Raw genomic sequence first — 18,206 nt, forward strand, 5'->3', positions numbered from 1 at the left:
ATTACAGGTACAATTTTTGATATAAAACTTTTATACGTGACTTGCAACTACTTTTTTAAGTGTTTTTAGCTTTGGGAAACATGTTTGTTTTTTTTAAGTCGCCCGCACATATACACCCGAGTTGGACCACTCCATTACGAGTCGAGGTCGAAGGCGGAAGTGTAAGAATCGAAACACCTTCAAACAAATAGTTACGATCATATCTATTTTTTATAAAGCATAACGTAACTCAGCGTGTACACTAAAGTAAACGGTTGGGTAATTTCGATCGATTTCACCCACTTGTGAAGACAAAAACAATGTAATAGCTGACGTGGTTTGTACACATGCGCAGTGTGTTCCAGTGTTTTTAAAATAAACCCACTCGTTACGAGACATGGCGTCAAAGCTCCTCAGCAAAGACAACACCCTGGCAATGAGGAGAAAGTTAATCGGGTAACCGCATTTATTTTTTATAGTATGTAACGGACACTTTTTTCGTGTCACGTGATAACGGTCTTGACATTTGTTTTTGATTGCAGGCAATCGTGCAGACTTTTTTATTCAGACGATCCGGTTAAGATTGTGAGGGCGAGGGGACAATATCTGTTTGACGAGAAGGGACAGCGCTATTTGGACTGTATCAGCAATGTCCATCACGGTAAATGTATTTTTCATCAACATTTTTCAGTTTGAAACAAAAAATCGTCACGCTCCTGCCATCTAGTGGCATCTTTTTGTTAAACCCCACTTGTCTTTTTTTAACTGTAGTGGGCCACTGCCACCCCAGCGTTACAAAGGCTGCGTCAGAACAGATGGACCTTCTGAACACCAACACCAGATTCCTGCACGACAACTTAGTCCTGTATGCAGACCGCCTGGCTGCCACCTTGCCCGACAGACTTTCGGTCTTCTACTTTGTCAACTCCGGGTAAGTTTTGCATCGGCAACGTGGGCCCTCGCAGTGATAAGTGAAACCACGGTAAGACTGTGATCGTTGTAAGTCGTAAGTCATGCTGCCGTTTTCAGAATCTGAACCTGAGAAAGGTAGAAAATCACTGATGACCTGTGTTCTCACAGCTCTGAGGCCAATTACAATGCTGGTGTTTTCAGAATCTGAGCCTGAGAAACATTTCTAGAGTCAGAACATCACTGATAACCGGTGTTCTCACAGCTCCGAGGCCAATGATCTGGCTCTGCGCCTGGCCCAGCAGTACACCCAACACGAGGACGTCATCGTTCTCGACCAGTGATGCTTCCCTTTTTAATAAATCACGTTCATCTCCTCAGATCACACGTTTTAAAACCTCAACCCGTCTCTTTTCAGTGCCTACCACGGTCATCTCATGTCCCTCATCGACATCAGTCCCTACAAGTTCCGGAAACTGACCGGACAAAAAGAATGGGTCCATGTGGTGAGTTAAGTACAGCAGTTCCATAAAATCTCTTATTAATGGTATCGACCCCACCAGGCACCTTTACCGGACACCTACAGAGGTGTGTACAAGGACAAGCCCGATCCAGGACAAGCGTATGCCGATACAGTCAAAGACTTGATAGAGGAGGTGCACCTCAAAGGTCGAAAGGTGATGTAAACAACATGTCACGACGCATCAATGCTCATCTAACAACTTTTCCAATAGATTTCAGCCTTCTTTGCTGAATCCATGCCGAGCGTGGGCGGACAACTGGTTTTGCCCCAAGGCTACTCAGCCAAAGTTGCAGAGTAGGTCTACATGGTTATTTGCGGTGTATGATCGATACACTTACTGCTCGTGCTCCACACAGGTACGTGCACGCAGCAGGCGGAGTGTTCGTGGCCGACGAGGTGCAGACAGGCTTCGGACGCACGGGGAGTCACTTTTGGGCTTTTCAGCTGCAAGGTGCAGATTTCTGCCCGGACATAGTGACCATGGGCAAACCCATGGGCAACGGGCATCCTGTAGCGTGTGTGGTGACTACGGCGGAGATAGCAGGAGCTTTCACTGACAACGGTGTGGAGTATTTCAATACGGTATGTTGGCTTTAATGTGGCATTGCGAGTGGTAGAGTTTCAATAGAGTATGTTGGTCCTGTGTCAATATCAGATGATTGGGTGTCTTTATCTTATGAAGCACTTTGTCAAAGCAGCACAGGCCGACACTTTAAACCAGGGATATTAAACTGTGGATTATGGGGTTGAAAATTGCTCATTTTATAGCTCTTTGAATAGTGCTTGTATGTAAAAATACAAACATGACTAGAATGACAAAACCCTGCATTCATGCTTCATATGGGAAAGATGAATAATCCAGGTTCTGATCATTACATCAATCACATACCATGAATTGATTAACTTAAACAAGTTGAAAAATTTATCCGGGTGTTACCATTTAGTGGTCAATTGTACGGAATATGTACTGAACTGTGCAATCTACTTATAAAAGTTTCAATCAAACAAACATCAAGTCAGAACAATAGGAAGCTAAGTACATTTGTTTGTGCATGTTTTTTTGTTGCAGTTTGGCGGTAATCCAGTGTCATGTGCCATCGGTCTGGCTGTTCTTGACGTGATAGAAAAAGAAGACTTGAGAGGAAATGCCACAAGGGTTGGCAAACATCTTAAGGATTTGCTGTCAACGCTTAAAAGCAGACATCAAATTATTGGAGATGTAAGGTAACGACACTGCAATTGTGTACTAACAAAGATACATCTGGAGCAGTGATTCTCAAACTGTAGTTAGTGTACCACTAGCAGCACATTAGCTCCATCTAGTGGTACATCAAATTACTTGATTAGGGTTCTTCATTAACTGTGTAATGTTAATTATGTTTGTAAAAAGTACCTTGTTCCCAACTTAATACTTAGACTTTCTACACTACTGCATATTATTGTCACTAGAGAGCCAAGATTTTGATTTAAGTTTGAAGCACTGATTTCAATATAAACTATATTGCCAAACTAGTATAAACAATGTAATTTAACATGCTTATTTTTGTATATATACACACACATCACCCTGATCCATCTGAACAGAGGAGAGGGACTTTTTGTTGGTGTCGAGCTGGTTGAAGACAGACAACTCATGACACCTGCCACTAAAGTTGCAGCACAACTGGTTAAAAGGTAATACACAGAAAAAATTTGCATTTTAAATTGGTTGATTTAATTATTTGTAGTTTAGGCTTAAGTTGGAGGATCGCATCTGTGTGAGCACGGACGGCCCCTGGGACAGCGTGGTGAAGTTTAAACCTCCCATGTGCTTCAGTATGGAGGACGCTGAGCTGGTGGTGCAATGTATCGACCGCATTCTCACAGGTTAACACAATTGTGGTGTTCAACTTCTGCAACCTTTTTAACACTTAAATGTTACTTCAGACATGGAAGCCAGCCACTGATGTGAAACTAGGAAAGGAAGACATCTAATGAAAGGTGCGTTGAATCCTGTAGAAAATGTTTTAATGTGTTCAGACATTGTCAGATGGTCACATTCATAGTTCAGAGGTAGAGACGACTTGATAGCAGATGTGCTGCCATTTCCTGACCTCACTGCATTTAGGAACCTCAAGGCATATACTGTAAGGGTTTTAATTCTGTAATGTAAACATTGTTTAATTTGTTTCCATAGGAATCAGCAGCCATTTTGCAATACTGTTAATGTATGCAGAATCCATTTGAAGGAATCACCCACAGACATCTCTACACTGTTACCTTTGCAGATTGTGTAACAGATATGCAAGTAAATTGTTATATAAATTAGCAACAGTAAAAAAATAAATTTCTTCTATCAGTACTGCTCAGACAAATCTTTTCAATGCACATTAATATAAACACTTACCCGACCACACTCACACTACTTATGTTCAAGTATTGCAGTTTCACATCTAGGGGGTTGACATTTAACACTGCAGGTGGTGAAGCCCTCTCCCGCAGCTTCCAAAAGGGGCCTCCGTCGCGATGTTCACATTACTCCGGCTATATTGAGCAAGCCATTTAACAGTACAATCAATACAGTTAACATTATCTTTACAAATAATAACAGTAAGATCCATTTGTAATATAAATCAAAAGTTTATTTCTACCAATTTGCCCAAGACACTAGAGGAATGAGTATCCAGTGAGAGAGGGAGATACCCTCTTACATTTAACAGGCTTGCGTTCAGTTGAGTTACACGAGTAAAGCCACTTAAAAATTGCAAACACGAACGGGGAAGAAACTCCTTAAAAGCCAAAAAACAAAATGGAGAAGGAAAAAAAAAAAAAAAGATGCTGGTTGTCTTTTTACCAAGCCATCTGCAAACATTCATTACAAGTTTACAATGAACCCTTTAGTTTCAATCCTTTGTTTTGTCTCACCCATGCAACTTGTATCCAACACCCAGCACAGGGGGAACATAACTAAAGATCTAGTACACTGGAAAAAAAAAAGCCTAATTTGTTTTATTTGTGAGCTTTAAAAGCTCTTGCTGTTTTGTCTGTATATCCAGTAGACATGTAAAAATACAACCATACAATACATTAGATTCAAAAGGTACCAAAAAGTACAGTAAAAATAACACTTCCATCACTGGAAATGTAAATGGACACAAAACAATATAAAATAAAAGTGGAAAAGTGACATTTGCTTCCCCAGTTCCTCACTTGATCTGTACAAATGGAGCATGAGTCCAAATTTTCTGCCAACTCCAAAGGAAAAGCCAGAGCCCAAGGTCGCTGTGGTCTGACCATGGATCTCTTTTTCTTATTTACGTTAGACCTTAAGAGAGAAACACGTTGCTTAACGTTACTGAGAATAAACCAAATTTGAGCAGTTACAAAGACATAACAGTTGCATGAATGAGTTAAACAGATCGGTGAATAGACAAGACTTTGAACCGAAAGCAATTACACCTAGGTGAAACGTCCTATTCTTAACCACCACCAGCTCAACCCGTATCGATCAAGTAGTGTTTGTAGGGATGCATCTTAGGGTGATGATAGGTGGAATGGATCCAGACCCCCATCAAAACAAGCTACCCTAGCCCCCACCACAATGTTGGAATGGAATTAAGAGTAGATGAGGATTTTTTTGGGAGAGGGGAGGGTCAAAAAGGCACCAATGGTACGAGCTATAATCTCATACTACCATGGATGATGCAAAAATGCATACCTGCACTACGTGTGATCAGTATGGCTTGTAGCTACTCGGGTGGCCACGTCTTGGAGTTTTCCCATAGCTTGTATTGCCCTGGTCTGGAGGACAAGAGAAAAAGGGACTGAGTTCTGTACAACAAGGAGGACCAAGAAAATAAGCTTCTCCAATTCAGTCTTTCCCCCGGGGGCACTTATCGCTTACTGTAATCGTAGCCACCCCCATAGCCGTAATAACCAGCAGAGTAGTCATAGCCGCCATAGCCACCACCGTAGCCGCCATAGCTTTGCTGTCCATAGCCATAGCCCTGGTTGTATCCGCCGCCACCTCCTCCTCCCTGGTTCCAGTAGTTGTTGTTGTAACCTTGATTCCAGTTCTGGCCCTGACCTACAAAAAAACAAACAAAATAGAGCTATGGTACTCTTTCACATCACCAAAACACTTATTTGAAAGGATTCTTACCTGGACGGCCTCCCCTGCCGCCGCGACCACCGCCGAATCCACGAGCGCCATACTGCTGCTGCTGGTAGACTTCTTTGGGTTGGGCAATCTTAATTTCACACTGCAAAAGAACAAACCACATTAGCACATTGTAGACCTACAGAACAATTAAAGATTAGAAAACACGGGCTCACCTTGCTTCCACCGACAGTGTGGTATTTTTTCTCCATGACTTTCTTCACGTGAGCCTCTTCCTGGTATGTGATGAATACAAAACCTCTTCTCTTCTCAGTCTTTGGGTCTTGAGGAAGCTCAATTGTTTCAATCTATACCAGGACAAGATTGAAGAGTTCAGTCGACAACTACCAGATGGATTCAATCTCTGCTTTAAGTGGTCTCTGTGGTCATACCTCTCCAAATGTTTTAAAGTAGTCCTCAATGACATCCTTTGCAGTGTCTGGGTTAAGGCCCCCCACGAAGATCTTCTTGACCGGGTCCTTCTTCATGGCCATAGCTTTTTTGGGGTCAATCTGTCGCCCGTCCAGCCTGTGCTCCTTCTGTTCCAGAACCTATAAGTTGACCATATAAACATTTATCACTCTTGTTTGTGAAAAAAATAAAATTAAAATTAAAAATCAAATCACACATGGATCCAAAATGAGTATATATTTGGATTATTCTTTTAAAAAATGATTACGGGGTTCTCTGCTCACCTTATCTACGCTACCGGGCTCCTTAAAAAGAATAAAGCCGAAGCCTCGTGACCGGCCAGTTGTCTGGTCGATTTTAATGGTGCAGTCTGACACCTCGCCAAACTTGGAGAAGTAATCTTTGAGATCCTTCTTGGTTGTGTCCCAGCTAAGGCCACCAACAAACATTTTCCTGAATAGAAACAACATTATGGTCAATTGAGGCTTTCCATCCCTGCATGTATGGGTTGGGGCAGTGGTACTCAAATGGGGGTACGTGTACCCCTGGGGGTACTTGAAGGTATGCCAAAGACTAAGTGAGATTTTTTTTTAAATATTCTTAATATAGCAACAATTCAAAAATCCTTTATAAATATATTTATTGAAAAATAGCAAGAATTCAAAAATCCTTTATAAATATATTGAATAATACTTCAACAAAATATGAATCTAAGTTCATAAAATGTGAAAAGAAATCCAACCATGCAATATTCAGTGTTGACAGCTGGATTTTTGTGGACATGTTCCATAAATAAATATCCTAGCCCTTACGTGGGCTCTACCGAGGATGTCGTGGTTTGTGCAGCCCTTTGAGACACTGGTGATTTAGGGCTATATAAATAAACATTGATTGAAATATTGATGTTAGAGATTTTTTTTTTTTGTGAAGAAAAGTTTATAATTAAGTTGATGAATCCAGATTGATCTCTATTGACAATCCCCAAAGAGGGCACTTAAGTTGATTACTTCTATGTGTAGAAATCTTTATAATTGAATCACTGGTTTATTTTTCAACAAGTTTTTATATATTTTTTTCCAAATAGTTCAAGAAAGACCACTACAAATGAGCAATATTTAGCACTGTTATACAATTTAATAAATCAGAAACCGATGACAGTGTTGTATTTTACTTTCTTTTTTTTTCACCAAAAATGCTTTACTTTGATTGATCTCTATTGACAATCCCCAAAGAGGGCACTTAAGTTGATTACTTCTATGTGTAGAAATCTTTATAATTGAATCACTGGTTTATTTTTCAACAAGTTTTTATATATTTTTTTCCAAATAGTTCAAGAAAGACCACTACAAATGATCAATATTTAGCACTGTTATACAATTTAATAAATCAGAAACGGATGACAGTGTTGTATTTTACTTTCTCTTTTTTTCACCAAAAATGCTTTACTTTGAATAGGGGGTACTTGAATTAATAAAAATGTTCACATGGGGTACATCACTGAAAAAAGGTTGAGAACCACTAGGTTGTGGGACGCGACTGGGAAAATTGGTGTACACCAAGAACGTTCCAGATCATCAGGAATCTACTTTCACTCATTTGCTTTATTTAACTTCATAATTTTGCTCAGAAATGCAGATCTAATCACTCAGAATGCACACTAGTCTGGTTCGTGATAGTTTAGCTCAGTGGTTCTCAAATGGGGGTACGCATACCACTGGGGATACTTTAAGGTATACCGAGGGGTAGGTGAATTTTATTTTAAATATTCTAAAAATAGCAACAATTCAAAAATCCTTTATAAATATATTTATTGAATGATACTTCAACAAAATATGAATTTAAGTTCGTAAACTGTGAAAAGAAATGCAAGAATGCAATATTCAGTGTTGACAGCTAGATTTTTTGTGGACATATTCCATAAATATTGATGTTAGAGATTTCATTTTTTGCGAAGAAATGTTTAGAGTTAAGTTAATGAAACCAGATGAATCTATTACAATCCCCAAAGAGGGCACTCAAAGACCACTACAAATGAGCAATATTTTGCTCTGGTGTAGTATCTAATAAATCAGAAACTGATGACATAGTGCTGTATTTTACTTTTATCTCTTTTTCAAACAAAAAATGCTTTGCTCTGATTAGGGGGTACTTGAATTAATAAAAATGTTCACATGGGGTACATCAGTGGTTCTCAAATGGGGGTACTTGAGATTTTTTTTTTAAAGTTTCTCAAAATAGCAAAAATTCAAAAATCCTCTGCAAATATATTTATTGAATAATACTTAACGTATAAATGTAAGTTCATAAACTGTGAGAAGAAATGCAACAATGCAATATTCAGTGTTGACAGCTCGACTTTTTGTGGACATGTTCCATAAATATTGCAGTTAGATTACTTTTTTGTGAAGAAATGTTTAGAATTAAATTCATGAATCAAGATGTCTATTACAATTGCCAAAGAGGGCTCTTTAAGTTAATTACCATACCTCTGTGTAGAAATCTTTATAATTGAATCACTTGTTTATTTTTCAACAAGTTTTTAGTTATTTTTATATATTTTTTTCCAAATAGTAAAAAAAACAGCAATATTTTGCACTGTTATACAATTTAATAAACCAGAAACTAATAATTTTGTATCTCTCTTTTTCAACTAAAAATGCTTTGCTCTGATGGGGGGTACTTGAATAAAAATGTTCACTGAAAAAAAGGTTGAGAACCACTGGGTTGGGGGATGGGACTGGGAAAATGGGGGTGTACACCGAGAACGTTCCAGATCATCAGTAATCGACTTTCCCTCATTTGCTTTATTCAACGTCAAAATTTTGCTCAAAAATGTAGATCTAATCACTCAAGCATGCATGCTAGTCTGGTTCGTGATAGATGATCCTTTGCCCGCAGCGCCCATCCCCCACCCGCTCTGCACATGGCGCCAACAAAGGCCGGCTGGAACAAAGAAACCTTGTGGCTCACCAAAGCGCCGCTTCACAGCTCTAAAATGAGCACAAATTTCTTTTTTTTTTTTTTTGAGACTCACCCTGCATCCTCTTCGCCCTTGCTGGCGTTGATTTGACCGCCTTCTGTGCCGCCGTTCTCGTCGGCCCCTGCGCCACCGGAGTCGTCGTTCCCTCCGGCCTGGTCGCCTCCGTTAAAGTCGTCGTCGACTTCGTGGCCGTTTTCCGACGTCTCCATGTACTGCTGCTCCATGTCGGCCATTTGGTGTTAATACACCTGCACACAAGACATAAGACGGTACAATAACGTCGAGCGGGGTTACGCAAGCAAACGGAGCCATTTTGCTAAAGCACGCGTCGCCACCATTTTGACCGGCAAGGTTCGGCCTTCTATCGAATGGTTAAATCATTGAAAAAATACACATAGCTTTATATTTACCGCTTGAACGCCCAACACGTTAGAATAAATTATACTTCTGTCATATATAAAAAGACAGCCATGTATTTCACATTAATACATCCAACCAAGGCCATACAAATTATTCGCAGTTACGTAACGCAGCGTAGGCCGCATCGACCATTTCACATTTTCGCAGTAAATTTACAAAAACAAATGCAACTACAGCAATGCACAGTCATAAATAGATAAATAGTGTACTTACTTGCCAATTGAGGTGGGGAAAAGGCTGTTTAAAGTAAAGTACGCAGACCTATTTGCTAATCGCGCAACCGGAGTGCTCTCTTTAAAATGGATTCTCCCACAAGGCGACGGTCGTTAGCTGCTTTTCTAACACCGCTGGGGGCGGGGTGTATTGTTATGACGCGATTTGATTGGACGAACGGTGGTGCCATTCACATGATTGACCAATCACAGGCGCGGGTATAGATCAAACCGAGAAGACACACACTTGAGTTTTAATACACTCCTTGACATTTTACTCAACTTAAACCCCTTTTCGCACACCACTGAATGTTCATATTTGATGCGGGTGTTGTACATGATAAAAGTGGATGGGAAAAAAAGCACGTTATTTTTCCGACTGATTTTAGAGCAGCTACTGTACCACGTGACGTCATAAACCCGCCCATCTCGTGCAGACATGAAGACGCGAGGCACACAAAATGGCTGCTGCTTCCTACAACCGGAAGTGAAGGACGGTACATGTTTACGTTCCTGTCATTTATCGACAACATCGTGTCTATCATCCACTTAGCCAGTGGTTCTCAACCTTTTTTCAGTGATATTATCATTCTAGAGGCTAATATTTCCTGTGATAAAATGGCAACCAAGGTAATCAAAAAGGTCAACCAAAGAATGAGATTCCTCTACAGAATCTCCTCTCTGGTCAACAAAAGCACCTTGAAGATTCTAGCGTGAACTCTCATTCAACCCTTTTTCAATTACGCTTGCACCTCCTGGTACCCCAGCACCTCCAAAACCCTCAAATCTAGATTCCAAACATCCCAGTACAAGCTAGTCCGGTTACTTTTACACCTCCACCCCAGATCACACCTCACTCCAACCCACTTCTCCAAAGTGGGCTGGCTCAGGGTGGAGGACAGAGTCAAACAACTTGCACTGAGCCTGGTCTATAAAATCCGCTACACCTCCCTGATACCGAAGTACATGTCAAACTACTTCCTTAACGTAAATGACCGCCATAACCACAACACCAGGGGGAGCTCCACAAACCACGTTAAACCCAGATTCCGATCTAACAAAGGTCTTAACTCATTCTCTTTTTATGCCACATCAATGTGGAATGCACTCCCAACAGGTATAAAAGTAAGTGCATCTCTAACCGCCTTCAAAACTGCTCTAAAACAACACCTCCAGGCAACTTCAACACTTTACTAATACCCTCCTCCATTCACATCCCATCTCCCCGGATTATAAACAACTCAAATGTACTTCTAATGTATATACTTGTTCTTATGCTATGTGAACTCACTATGTTCTCTGCTGGCTGTACATATCCTACTAAGTAAGACCTACACTGTTTCAATGTCCACATTTCTCTGTTGATGCAATTGTTGATGACTGAAGTACTGATATCAACCAAAGCTCCTCATCCCACCCCCCGGATTGTAAATAATGTAAATAATTCAATGTATATACTATGATGATTAACTTGTGTGATGACTGTATTATGCTGATAGTATATATTTGTACCATGAAGTTGAAAAACTTATTCGGGTGTTACCATTTAGTGGTCAATTGTACGGATAGGTTGATTGGCAACACTAAATGGTCCCTAGTGTGTGAATGTTGTCTGTCTATCTGTGTTGGCCCTGCGATGGTGGTGACTTGTCCAGAGTGTACCCCGCCTTCCGCCCGATTGTAGCTGAGATAGGCGCCAGCGACCCCAAAAGGGAATAAGCGGTAGAAATGGATGGATGGATGTACTGAACTGTGCAATCTACAAATAAAAGTATCAATCAATCAATTAATGGTGGCCTCCTACCGGTTGGACGTGCCCTAAACACCTCCCTAGGGAGGCGTTCGGGTGGCATCCTGACCAGATGCCCGAACCACCTCATCTGGCTCCTCTCCATGTGGAGGAGCAGCGGCTTTACTTTGAGTTCCTCCCGGATGGCAGAGCTTCTCACCCTATCTCTAAGGGAGAGACCTGGAAACTCATTTGGGCCGCTTGTACCCGTGATCTTATCCTTTCGGTCATGACCCAAAGCTCATGACCATAGGTGAGGATGGGAACGTAGATCGACCGGTAAATTGAGAGCTTTGCCTTCCGGCTCAGCTCCTTCTTCACCACAACGAATCGGTACAACGTCCGCATTACTGAAGACGCCGCACCGATCCGCCTGTCGATCTCACGATCCACTCTTCCCCCACTCGTGAACAAGACTCCTAGGTACTTGAACTCCTCCACTTTATGGAACATGTCCACAAAAAAAATCTAGCTGTCAACACAACATTGATGCATTTCTTTTCACAGTTTATGAACTTACATTCATTATTTGTTGAAGTATTATTCAATAAATATATTTATAAAAGATTTTGGAATTGTTGCTATTATTAGAATATTTAAAAAAAAATCTCAAGTACCCCCAGGGGTACACGTACCCCCATTTGAGAACCTCTGCAATAAGCCATACATGTAAGGACGCCATAAACTATATTCCAGGATGTATTGCTTTGAAGTTCAACAATGACTTGTTTGTAATAGTGGCTAAACCAATCTACCACACCGGCATCGTGAAAAAACTGAAGCGGTTTTAACAAAAAAATAATAATTCTCAGCAGTAGACTTGCAACGTAGCTTCATTAAAAAGTGGTGACAGACAGAGAATATGCGATGTGTGTGAATAGAAGCACTATGAATTGTGTCTTTTATGTAAGACCTCTTTCATGGCTGTGATGTCAGAACAACATTTTAAGACTTTTAACTATTCACTAGTAAACTTTTATATTAGGCTTCCGCTCAAACTTTGAATAGCAGCAAGTTGCACGATTGAAATTGATGAATATGTTATTTTTAACATGTACATTCTAAGGTGTTTTTTTAATATTCGAAAACAATGGCTTAAGTCATAGAGTATTAAAACCGGGGGGTTTGTAAACAATCTAGGTTTGTAAACAATCTACTATCAACATGCAAAATGAAGACACAGGAATAGATTAGATTCGATTCGATTAGATAGTACTTTATTTATTCCATCAGAAGAGTTCCTTCAGGAAAATTTAAATTTTCAGCACAATCCCATTCAAAATCAGACAAACATTACAGGGAGACAGAACAGGATCGCTGACGGGTCTGCCGGCTTCCAGCGCCCCTTACAAAAAAAAGATGAGATACAGGTAAACAAGGGGGGGGGGGGAGAAAAAAATAGAAGATTAAAATAAAATAAAGAAATCGGTCTTAGCCTGGGCCCTGGAGAGGGGGTGCAGACTGAGGCCAAGGGAAAAAAACAACTCATAGCCATAGTACACATCCCTCTTCCATGTGTGTAAGAGGGAAACATCAAACATCAAAGAACACATAGGACATTAAAGACATTAAAGCAGCAGATACAAGCAGACACTTCTACATACAGCTATGAATAAAAAGTAAAAGAAACATATCCACTGTGGTGGCCTCTGCGGTGTTCCACGCCATCGTCTGCTGGGGTGGAGGGAACATGGCCAGAGACAGGAGCAGACCCAACAAAGCAACCAGGACAGCCGACTCCACTCTCGGCCAGTGTCCAGTCCGCATGAATAAGGGGGGGAGTGTTTATTCAAAACTGAATTTAAATTAAAACTTACATCTGGTCAAATGTTTATGACAATTGGCTTTTAGAGTCCAAATCTGGCTGTTATGAAAGACTTTCACATTGTCATAACCTGAAGTCAGGAAGGCTTTTTGCCTTTCAACTGCACACACCAGCTTGCACGATGGGAATACTTGAATATGTTATTTTTAACAGGTGTTTTTTTCAAATATTCAAAAACTATGGCTTGAAAGTCTTTAACATAGTCTTAAAACAGGGGGGTTTGTAAACAATCTACTATCAACATGCAAAAGGAAGAAACAGGAACAAGAGAATTAAAAAGGGTTTATTCAAAACTGAATTTAAATTAAAACTCACATCTGGTCAAATGTTTATGTCCATTGGTTTCAATAGTCCAAATATGCTGAAATCTGGCTGTTATTAAAGACTTTCACATTGTCATAACCTGAAGTCGGAAAGGCTTTTTGCCTTTCAACTGCACAAACCAGCTTGCATGATGGAAATCCTTGAATATGTTATTTTGAACATGTACATTCTAAGGTATTTTTTGTAATATTCGAAAACAATGGCTTGGAAGTCTTTAACATAGTCTTAAAACAGGGGGATTTGTAAACAAGCGACTATCAACATGCAAAAGGAAGAAACACGAACAAGAGAATAAAAAAGTGTTTATTCAAAACTGAATTTACATCTGGTCAAATGTTTATGACAATTGGCTTTAAAAGAGTCCAAATCTGGCTGTTATGAAAGACTTTCACATTGTCATAACCTGAAGCTTTCTGCCTTTGAACTGCACAAACCTTCCAGACGCAATGAGACTAGACTTAAAGATCCAACTTGAAAACGTTCTTCCACAGATGCTGCGTTACGATTATCGGGCTGCTTATTTGGGTCAGAGGTCAGCCTGGGTCTTCACAACAAACCCGTTTGATCCAATTATAGTGCAAGTAATTTTGGGGGGTTGACTACTTGACTTCTTTTGTCCCTTGTTTTTGTACTTTTCCATGAAAGTAGAATCCGTTGCATACGTCCGACCTCTGCAGCGATGACACGTTGACAGAGGCCTTGCTTGTAAGTCATGCTGACTTCAAAGACGGAAAACCTTTTGTCATAAGGATAACTTCTTAGTGTGAATACTTGAAAGAAAAGGACTGTGCAATGTTACCATGAATTGGTTAATGTGGACCCCGACTTAAACAAGTTGAAAAACTTATTGGGGTGTTACCATTTAGTGGTCAATTGTACAGAATATGTACTGTACTGTGCAATCTACTAATACAAGTTTCAATCAATAATTTTAATGCAGATTTTCACTTTTTAAAGCTGCGTTCTTCCACTTTTGATCAGCTGACAAATGCAGTTTTCATAAAATTGCTGACTCACTTTTAAATTTTCATTTCTTCTTTTCGGCCATTGATCTACTAAGTCGGTCACACACTGAGAAAATACCGAATATGTGTACAGTACTTTGGACTGGACTCTCACGGTTATGTAAGATCCACTATGGATTGGACTTTCACAATATCATGTTAGATCTGCTTGACATCCATTGCATTCGGTCAATCAATCAATCAATCAATGTTTACTTATATAGCCCTAAATCACTAGTGTCTCAAAGGGCTGCACAAACCACTACGACATCCTCGGTAGGCCCACATAAGGGCAAGGAAAACTCACACCCAGTGGGACGTCGGTGACAATGATGACTATGAGAACCTTGGAGAGGAGGAAAGCAATGGATGTCGAGCGGGTCTAACATGATACTGTGAAAGTTCAATCCATAATGGATCCAACACAGTCGCGAGAGTCCAGTCCAAAGCGGATCCAACACAGCAGCGAGAGTCCCGTTCACAGCGGAGCCAGCAGGAAACCATCCCAAGCGGAGGCGGATCAGCAGCGCAGAGATGTCCCCAGCCGATACACAGGAAAGCGGTACATGGCCACTGGATCGGACCGGACCCCCTCCACAAGGGAGAGTGGGACGGAGGAGAAAAACAAAAGAAACGGCAGATCAACTGGTCTAAAAAGGGAGTCTATTTAAAGGCTAGAGTATACAAATGAGTTTTAAGGTGAGACTTAAATGTTTCTACTGAGGTAGCATCCCTAACTGTTACCGGGAGGGCATTCCAGAGTACTGGAGCCCGAACGGAAAACGCTCTATAGCCCGCAGACTTTTTTTGGGCTTTGGGAATCACTAATAAGCCGGAGTCCTTTGAAGGCAGATTTCTTGCCGGGACATACGGTACAATACAATCGGCAAGATAGGATGGAGCTAGACCGTGTAGTATTTTATACGTAAGTAGTAAAACCTTAAAGTCACATCTTAAGTGCACAGGAAGCCAGTGCAGGTGAGCCAGTATAGGTATATATGTATGTATATATGTATATAAAGGTATATACAGTATAGGTATATATGTATGTATATATGTATATAAAGGTATATACAGTACAGGTATATATGTATGTATATATGTATATAAAGGTATATACAGTACAGGTATATATGTATGTATATATGTATATAAAGGTATATACAGTATAGGTATATATGTATGTATATATGTATATAAAGGTATATACAGTACAGGTGTAATGTGATCAAACTTTCTTGTTCTTGTCAAAAGTCTAGCAGCCGCATTTTGTACCAACTGTAATCTTTTAATGCTAGACATGGGGAGACCCGAAAATAATACGTTACAGTAGTCGAGACGAGACGTAACAAACACTTGGATAATGATCTCGGCGTCTTTAGTGGACAGAATGGAGCGAATTTTAGCGATATTACGGAGATGAAAGAAGGCCGTTTTAGTAACGCTTTTAATGTGTGCCTCAAAGGAGAGAGTTGGGTGGAAGATAATACCCAGATTCTTTACCATGTCGCCTTGTTTGTTTGGTTGTCAAATGTTAAAGTTGTATTATTAAATAGAGGTCGGTGTCTAGCAGGACCGATAATCATCATTTCCGTTTTTTTGGCGTTGAGTTGCAAAAAGTTAGCGGACATCCATAGTTTAATTTCATTAAGACACGCCTCCAGCTGACTACAATCCGGCGTGTTGGTCAGCTAGGGGGTTGGGGGGGGGGGGGGGGGGGCACACATATGCGGTCCTCTCCAAGCTTTCTCATAGTCACTGTCAATTTAGGGCTATATAAATAAACATTGATTGGTACTTTAAAGGGGAACTGCACTTTTTTTGTTAGTTTGCCTATCGTTCACAATCATTATGAAAGACATGACGGATGGACTTTTTTTTTATGCATTCGAAATATTAGACGTAAATAAAAGTCAGCTTACAGCAGGGCCAATGAGAGCTCAACTATTCCGCCCATAAAATACAATAAATAACCGTTCAAAAAGCGCCAACAATACTCAATTTACATTTGGTGACTGGAATATTAACTAAGTGTTAGTGATATTGTTATTATAAGTGCTAACACAGACAGACGTCATCACTTCCATGTGTGCCCATGTTTATATCATCAAGTGGTCTGCTGATTCCTTGCTTCCCTGCTCCATGTAACTTTATATTAGATCATAAATCAGGGGTGTCCAAAGTGTGGCCCCGGGGGCCATTTGCGGCCCGCAGCTAATTGCTTACCGGCCCGCCACACATTCTGGAAATGATATTGCAAAAATGTTTAAAAAAAATTTAAAAAAGTGGAATGATGTGAAATCTAACGAGGAAAAGTTGCAATGTTGACCCAAAACTGCCTTGCAGGCTGTTTTTTTTCTTTTGTCTTCATTTTTCTGTTTTTAACATTGCTCAAAAAAAAAAAAAATCAATGCTATAATGCAGAGGTCGGGAACCTTTTTGGCTGACAGAGCCAAAAAGCCCAATATTTTAAAATGTATTTCCGTAAGAGCCATATAATATTTTTTTTAACACTGAACACAATTAAACGCGTGCATTTTTAAGACATTTCTAGAGTATAATAGGTCTCTTATTCTTTGTAATAACATTGTTATTCTGAAGCTAACTGTGGAGGGGGCGTGGCCTGCAGCGAACTGGGGATGTGCCAGGACCGGCCTGGAAACCAGCGACAGGTGCGTAGAAGGCCCACCTGGGCCTTGTTTTCTAATCACCTGTCGCTCTGTTATAAGCAGCAACCAGGAGGAGAGACGGGGTTGGGGCTGGAGCCAGAGCGCAAGCGGGAACGAAAGAGAAAAAGACAATTGCTGAATAGCAACTGAGAGACTTATTGAAAAATAAAACAATATTGTAACCCTGAAACAGGCTCTCATGTCGGTGCTTGGTGGTCTGAGGAACCCCCAGGAGGGCAAGCCCTACACTAATTGATACTAAATAAATAACTTCTTACCATTAACGCAGCTTTTTGAACAGGTGCGGTGGGAAAACGGATGGATGGATTAAAAATGCATGAGAATGTTTTATATTTTGAACGTTATTTTTAACAAGTGGAATTATTCATTACTTATCGTGTTAAGCAACGTCAGCTCAGATTTACCTGAGAGCCAGATGCAGTCATCAAAAGAGCCACATCTGGCTCTAGAGCCATAGGTTCCCTACCCCTGATATAATGTATTATTTTTAAGGCTCCAATTACTTCAAAAATTTCACTTTTGAATTGTTTTATGTGGAAAAAATATTGCATATATTGTGTGGTTGCCCATATAAAAAAAAAAATCTAAGTTTTCTTTAAAACAAACAAAAATAATAGTTCAAACGTAAAATTGACAGATATATTTGAAGTTGATCTTGTTACTGTTGCGATCTGCTGCTCAGATCTTCACATATTTGTTTTTTTCATTTTCAGTCCGACCCGTTTATTTCCTGTTTTTGTCCATCACTATGGTTACACATCAGTTCACCTGCTGCTCACGCCCCGCACACCTGCTACAGATAACCACCGTCACTTTATAAGCCGTCCTCTTTTGTTTGTTCAGCCTGGGTTCATGATTTGCTTTTCACGCAACAAGTTACGCCTGCACTCTATTTCGTATGTATATTCTCGCTAAGCTTTTCACGCTAGCCATTCATTGTTCATTCCAGTTCTCATGCTGAAGTTTTTGTTTTACTGTTTTATGTGCCTACGTGCCAGTTTA

The 18,206-nt window shown here is 40.2% G+C and overlaps 2 protein-coding genes across 6 annotated transcripts; one reads left to right on the forward strand and one right to left on the reverse strand.

Annotated features, from left to right (window-relative positions):
* Positions 1 to 194: 194 nt before the first annotated feature.
* Positions 195 to 5,035, forward strand: phykpl (5-phosphohydroxy-L-lysine phospho-lyase). 5 transcript variants are annotated; one of them, XM_061902080.1, is made up of 13 exons: positions 201 to 435; positions 522 to 640; positions 751 to 910; positions 1,154 to 1,228; positions 1,307 to 1,394; positions 1,452 to 1,565; positions 1,623 to 1,705; positions 1,768 to 1,993; positions 2,481 to 2,635; positions 2,996 to 3,085; positions 3,144 to 3,277; positions 3,338 to 3,391; positions 3,588 to 5,035. In XM_061902080.1, the coding sequence occupies exons 1-12, from the start codon at positions 377 to 379 to the stop codon at positions 3,355 to 3,357; spliced, it is 1,323 nt and encodes a 440-aa protein (XP_061758064.1). In that variant the 5' UTR covers positions 201 to 376; the 3' UTR covers positions 3,358 to 3,391; positions 3,588 to 5,035. The 5 variants fall into 5 exon arrangements, 2 of the variants coding, with proteins under 2 accessions (XP_061758065.1, XP_061758064.1); XM_061902081.1 differs by lacking the exon at positions 2,996 to 3,085 and having other exon boundaries at positions 195 to 435; positions 2,481 to 2,630; positions 3,139 to 3,277; XR_009806962.1 differs by lacking the exon at positions 3,588 to 5,035 and having other exon boundaries at positions 196 to 435; positions 3,139 to 3,277.
* On the reverse strand, positions 4,011 to 9,728 carry hnrnpaba (heterogeneous nuclear ribonucleoprotein A/Ba). The gene is made up of 9 exons (XM_061902082.1): positions 9,574 to 9,728; positions 8,995 to 9,188; positions 6,245 to 6,413; positions 5,942 to 6,100; positions 5,726 to 5,857; positions 5,553 to 5,652; positions 5,295 to 5,477; positions 5,109 to 5,191; positions 4,011 to 4,715 (listed from the first exon to the last, which is right to left on the reverse strand). The coding sequence occupies exons 2-8, from the start codon at positions 9,171 to 9,173 to the stop codon at positions 5,124 to 5,126; spliced, it is 990 nt and encodes a 329-aa protein (XP_061758066.1). The 5' UTR covers positions 9,174 to 9,188; positions 9,574 to 9,728; the 3' UTR covers positions 4,011 to 4,715; positions 5,109 to 5,123.
* Positions 9,729 to 18,206: the final 8,478 nt, after the last annotated feature.

The sequence above is a fragment of the Nerophis ophidion genome, linkage group LG05, assembly GCF_033978795.1.
Source record: "Nerophis ophidion isolate RoL-2023_Sa linkage group LG05, RoL_Noph_v1.0, whole genome shotgun sequence".
NCBI classification, from domain to species: domain Eukaryota; kingdom Metazoa; phylum Chordata; class Actinopteri; order Syngnathiformes; family Syngnathidae; genus Nerophis; species Nerophis ophidion.

What these genes read in the sequence shown, in the direction of transcription:
- hnrnpaba (XM_061902082.1), bottom strand. Translation starts at nt 9,173, where the DNA reads ATGGCCGACATGGAGCAGCAGTACATGGAGACGTCGGAAAACGGCCAC. An exon ending in ACTTTAAAACATTTGGAGAG is followed by an intron (nt 5,858 to 5,941) that starts GTATGACCACAG and finishes GTCCTGGTATAG; the next exon opens with ATTGAAACAATTGAGCTTCC. An exon ending in TGGGGGTGGCTACGATTACA is followed by an intron (nt 5,192 to 5,294) that starts GTAAGCGATAAG and finishes CTTGTCCTCCAG; the next exon opens with ACCAGGGCAATACAAGCTAT.
- phykpl (XM_061902080.1), top strand. Translation starts at nt 377, where the DNA reads ATGGCGTCAAAGCTCCTCAGCAAAGACAACACCCTGGCAATGAGGAGA. An exon ending in TTCTACTTTGTCAACTCCGG is followed by an intron (nt 911 to 1,153) that starts GTAAGTTTTGCA and finishes GTGTTCTCACAG; the next exon opens with CTCCGAGGCCAATGATCTGG. An exon ending in AAAAAGAATGGGTCCATGTG is followed by an intron (nt 1,395 to 1,451) that starts GTGAGTTAAGTA and finishes CGACCCCACCAG; the next exon opens with GCACCTTTACCGGACACCTA.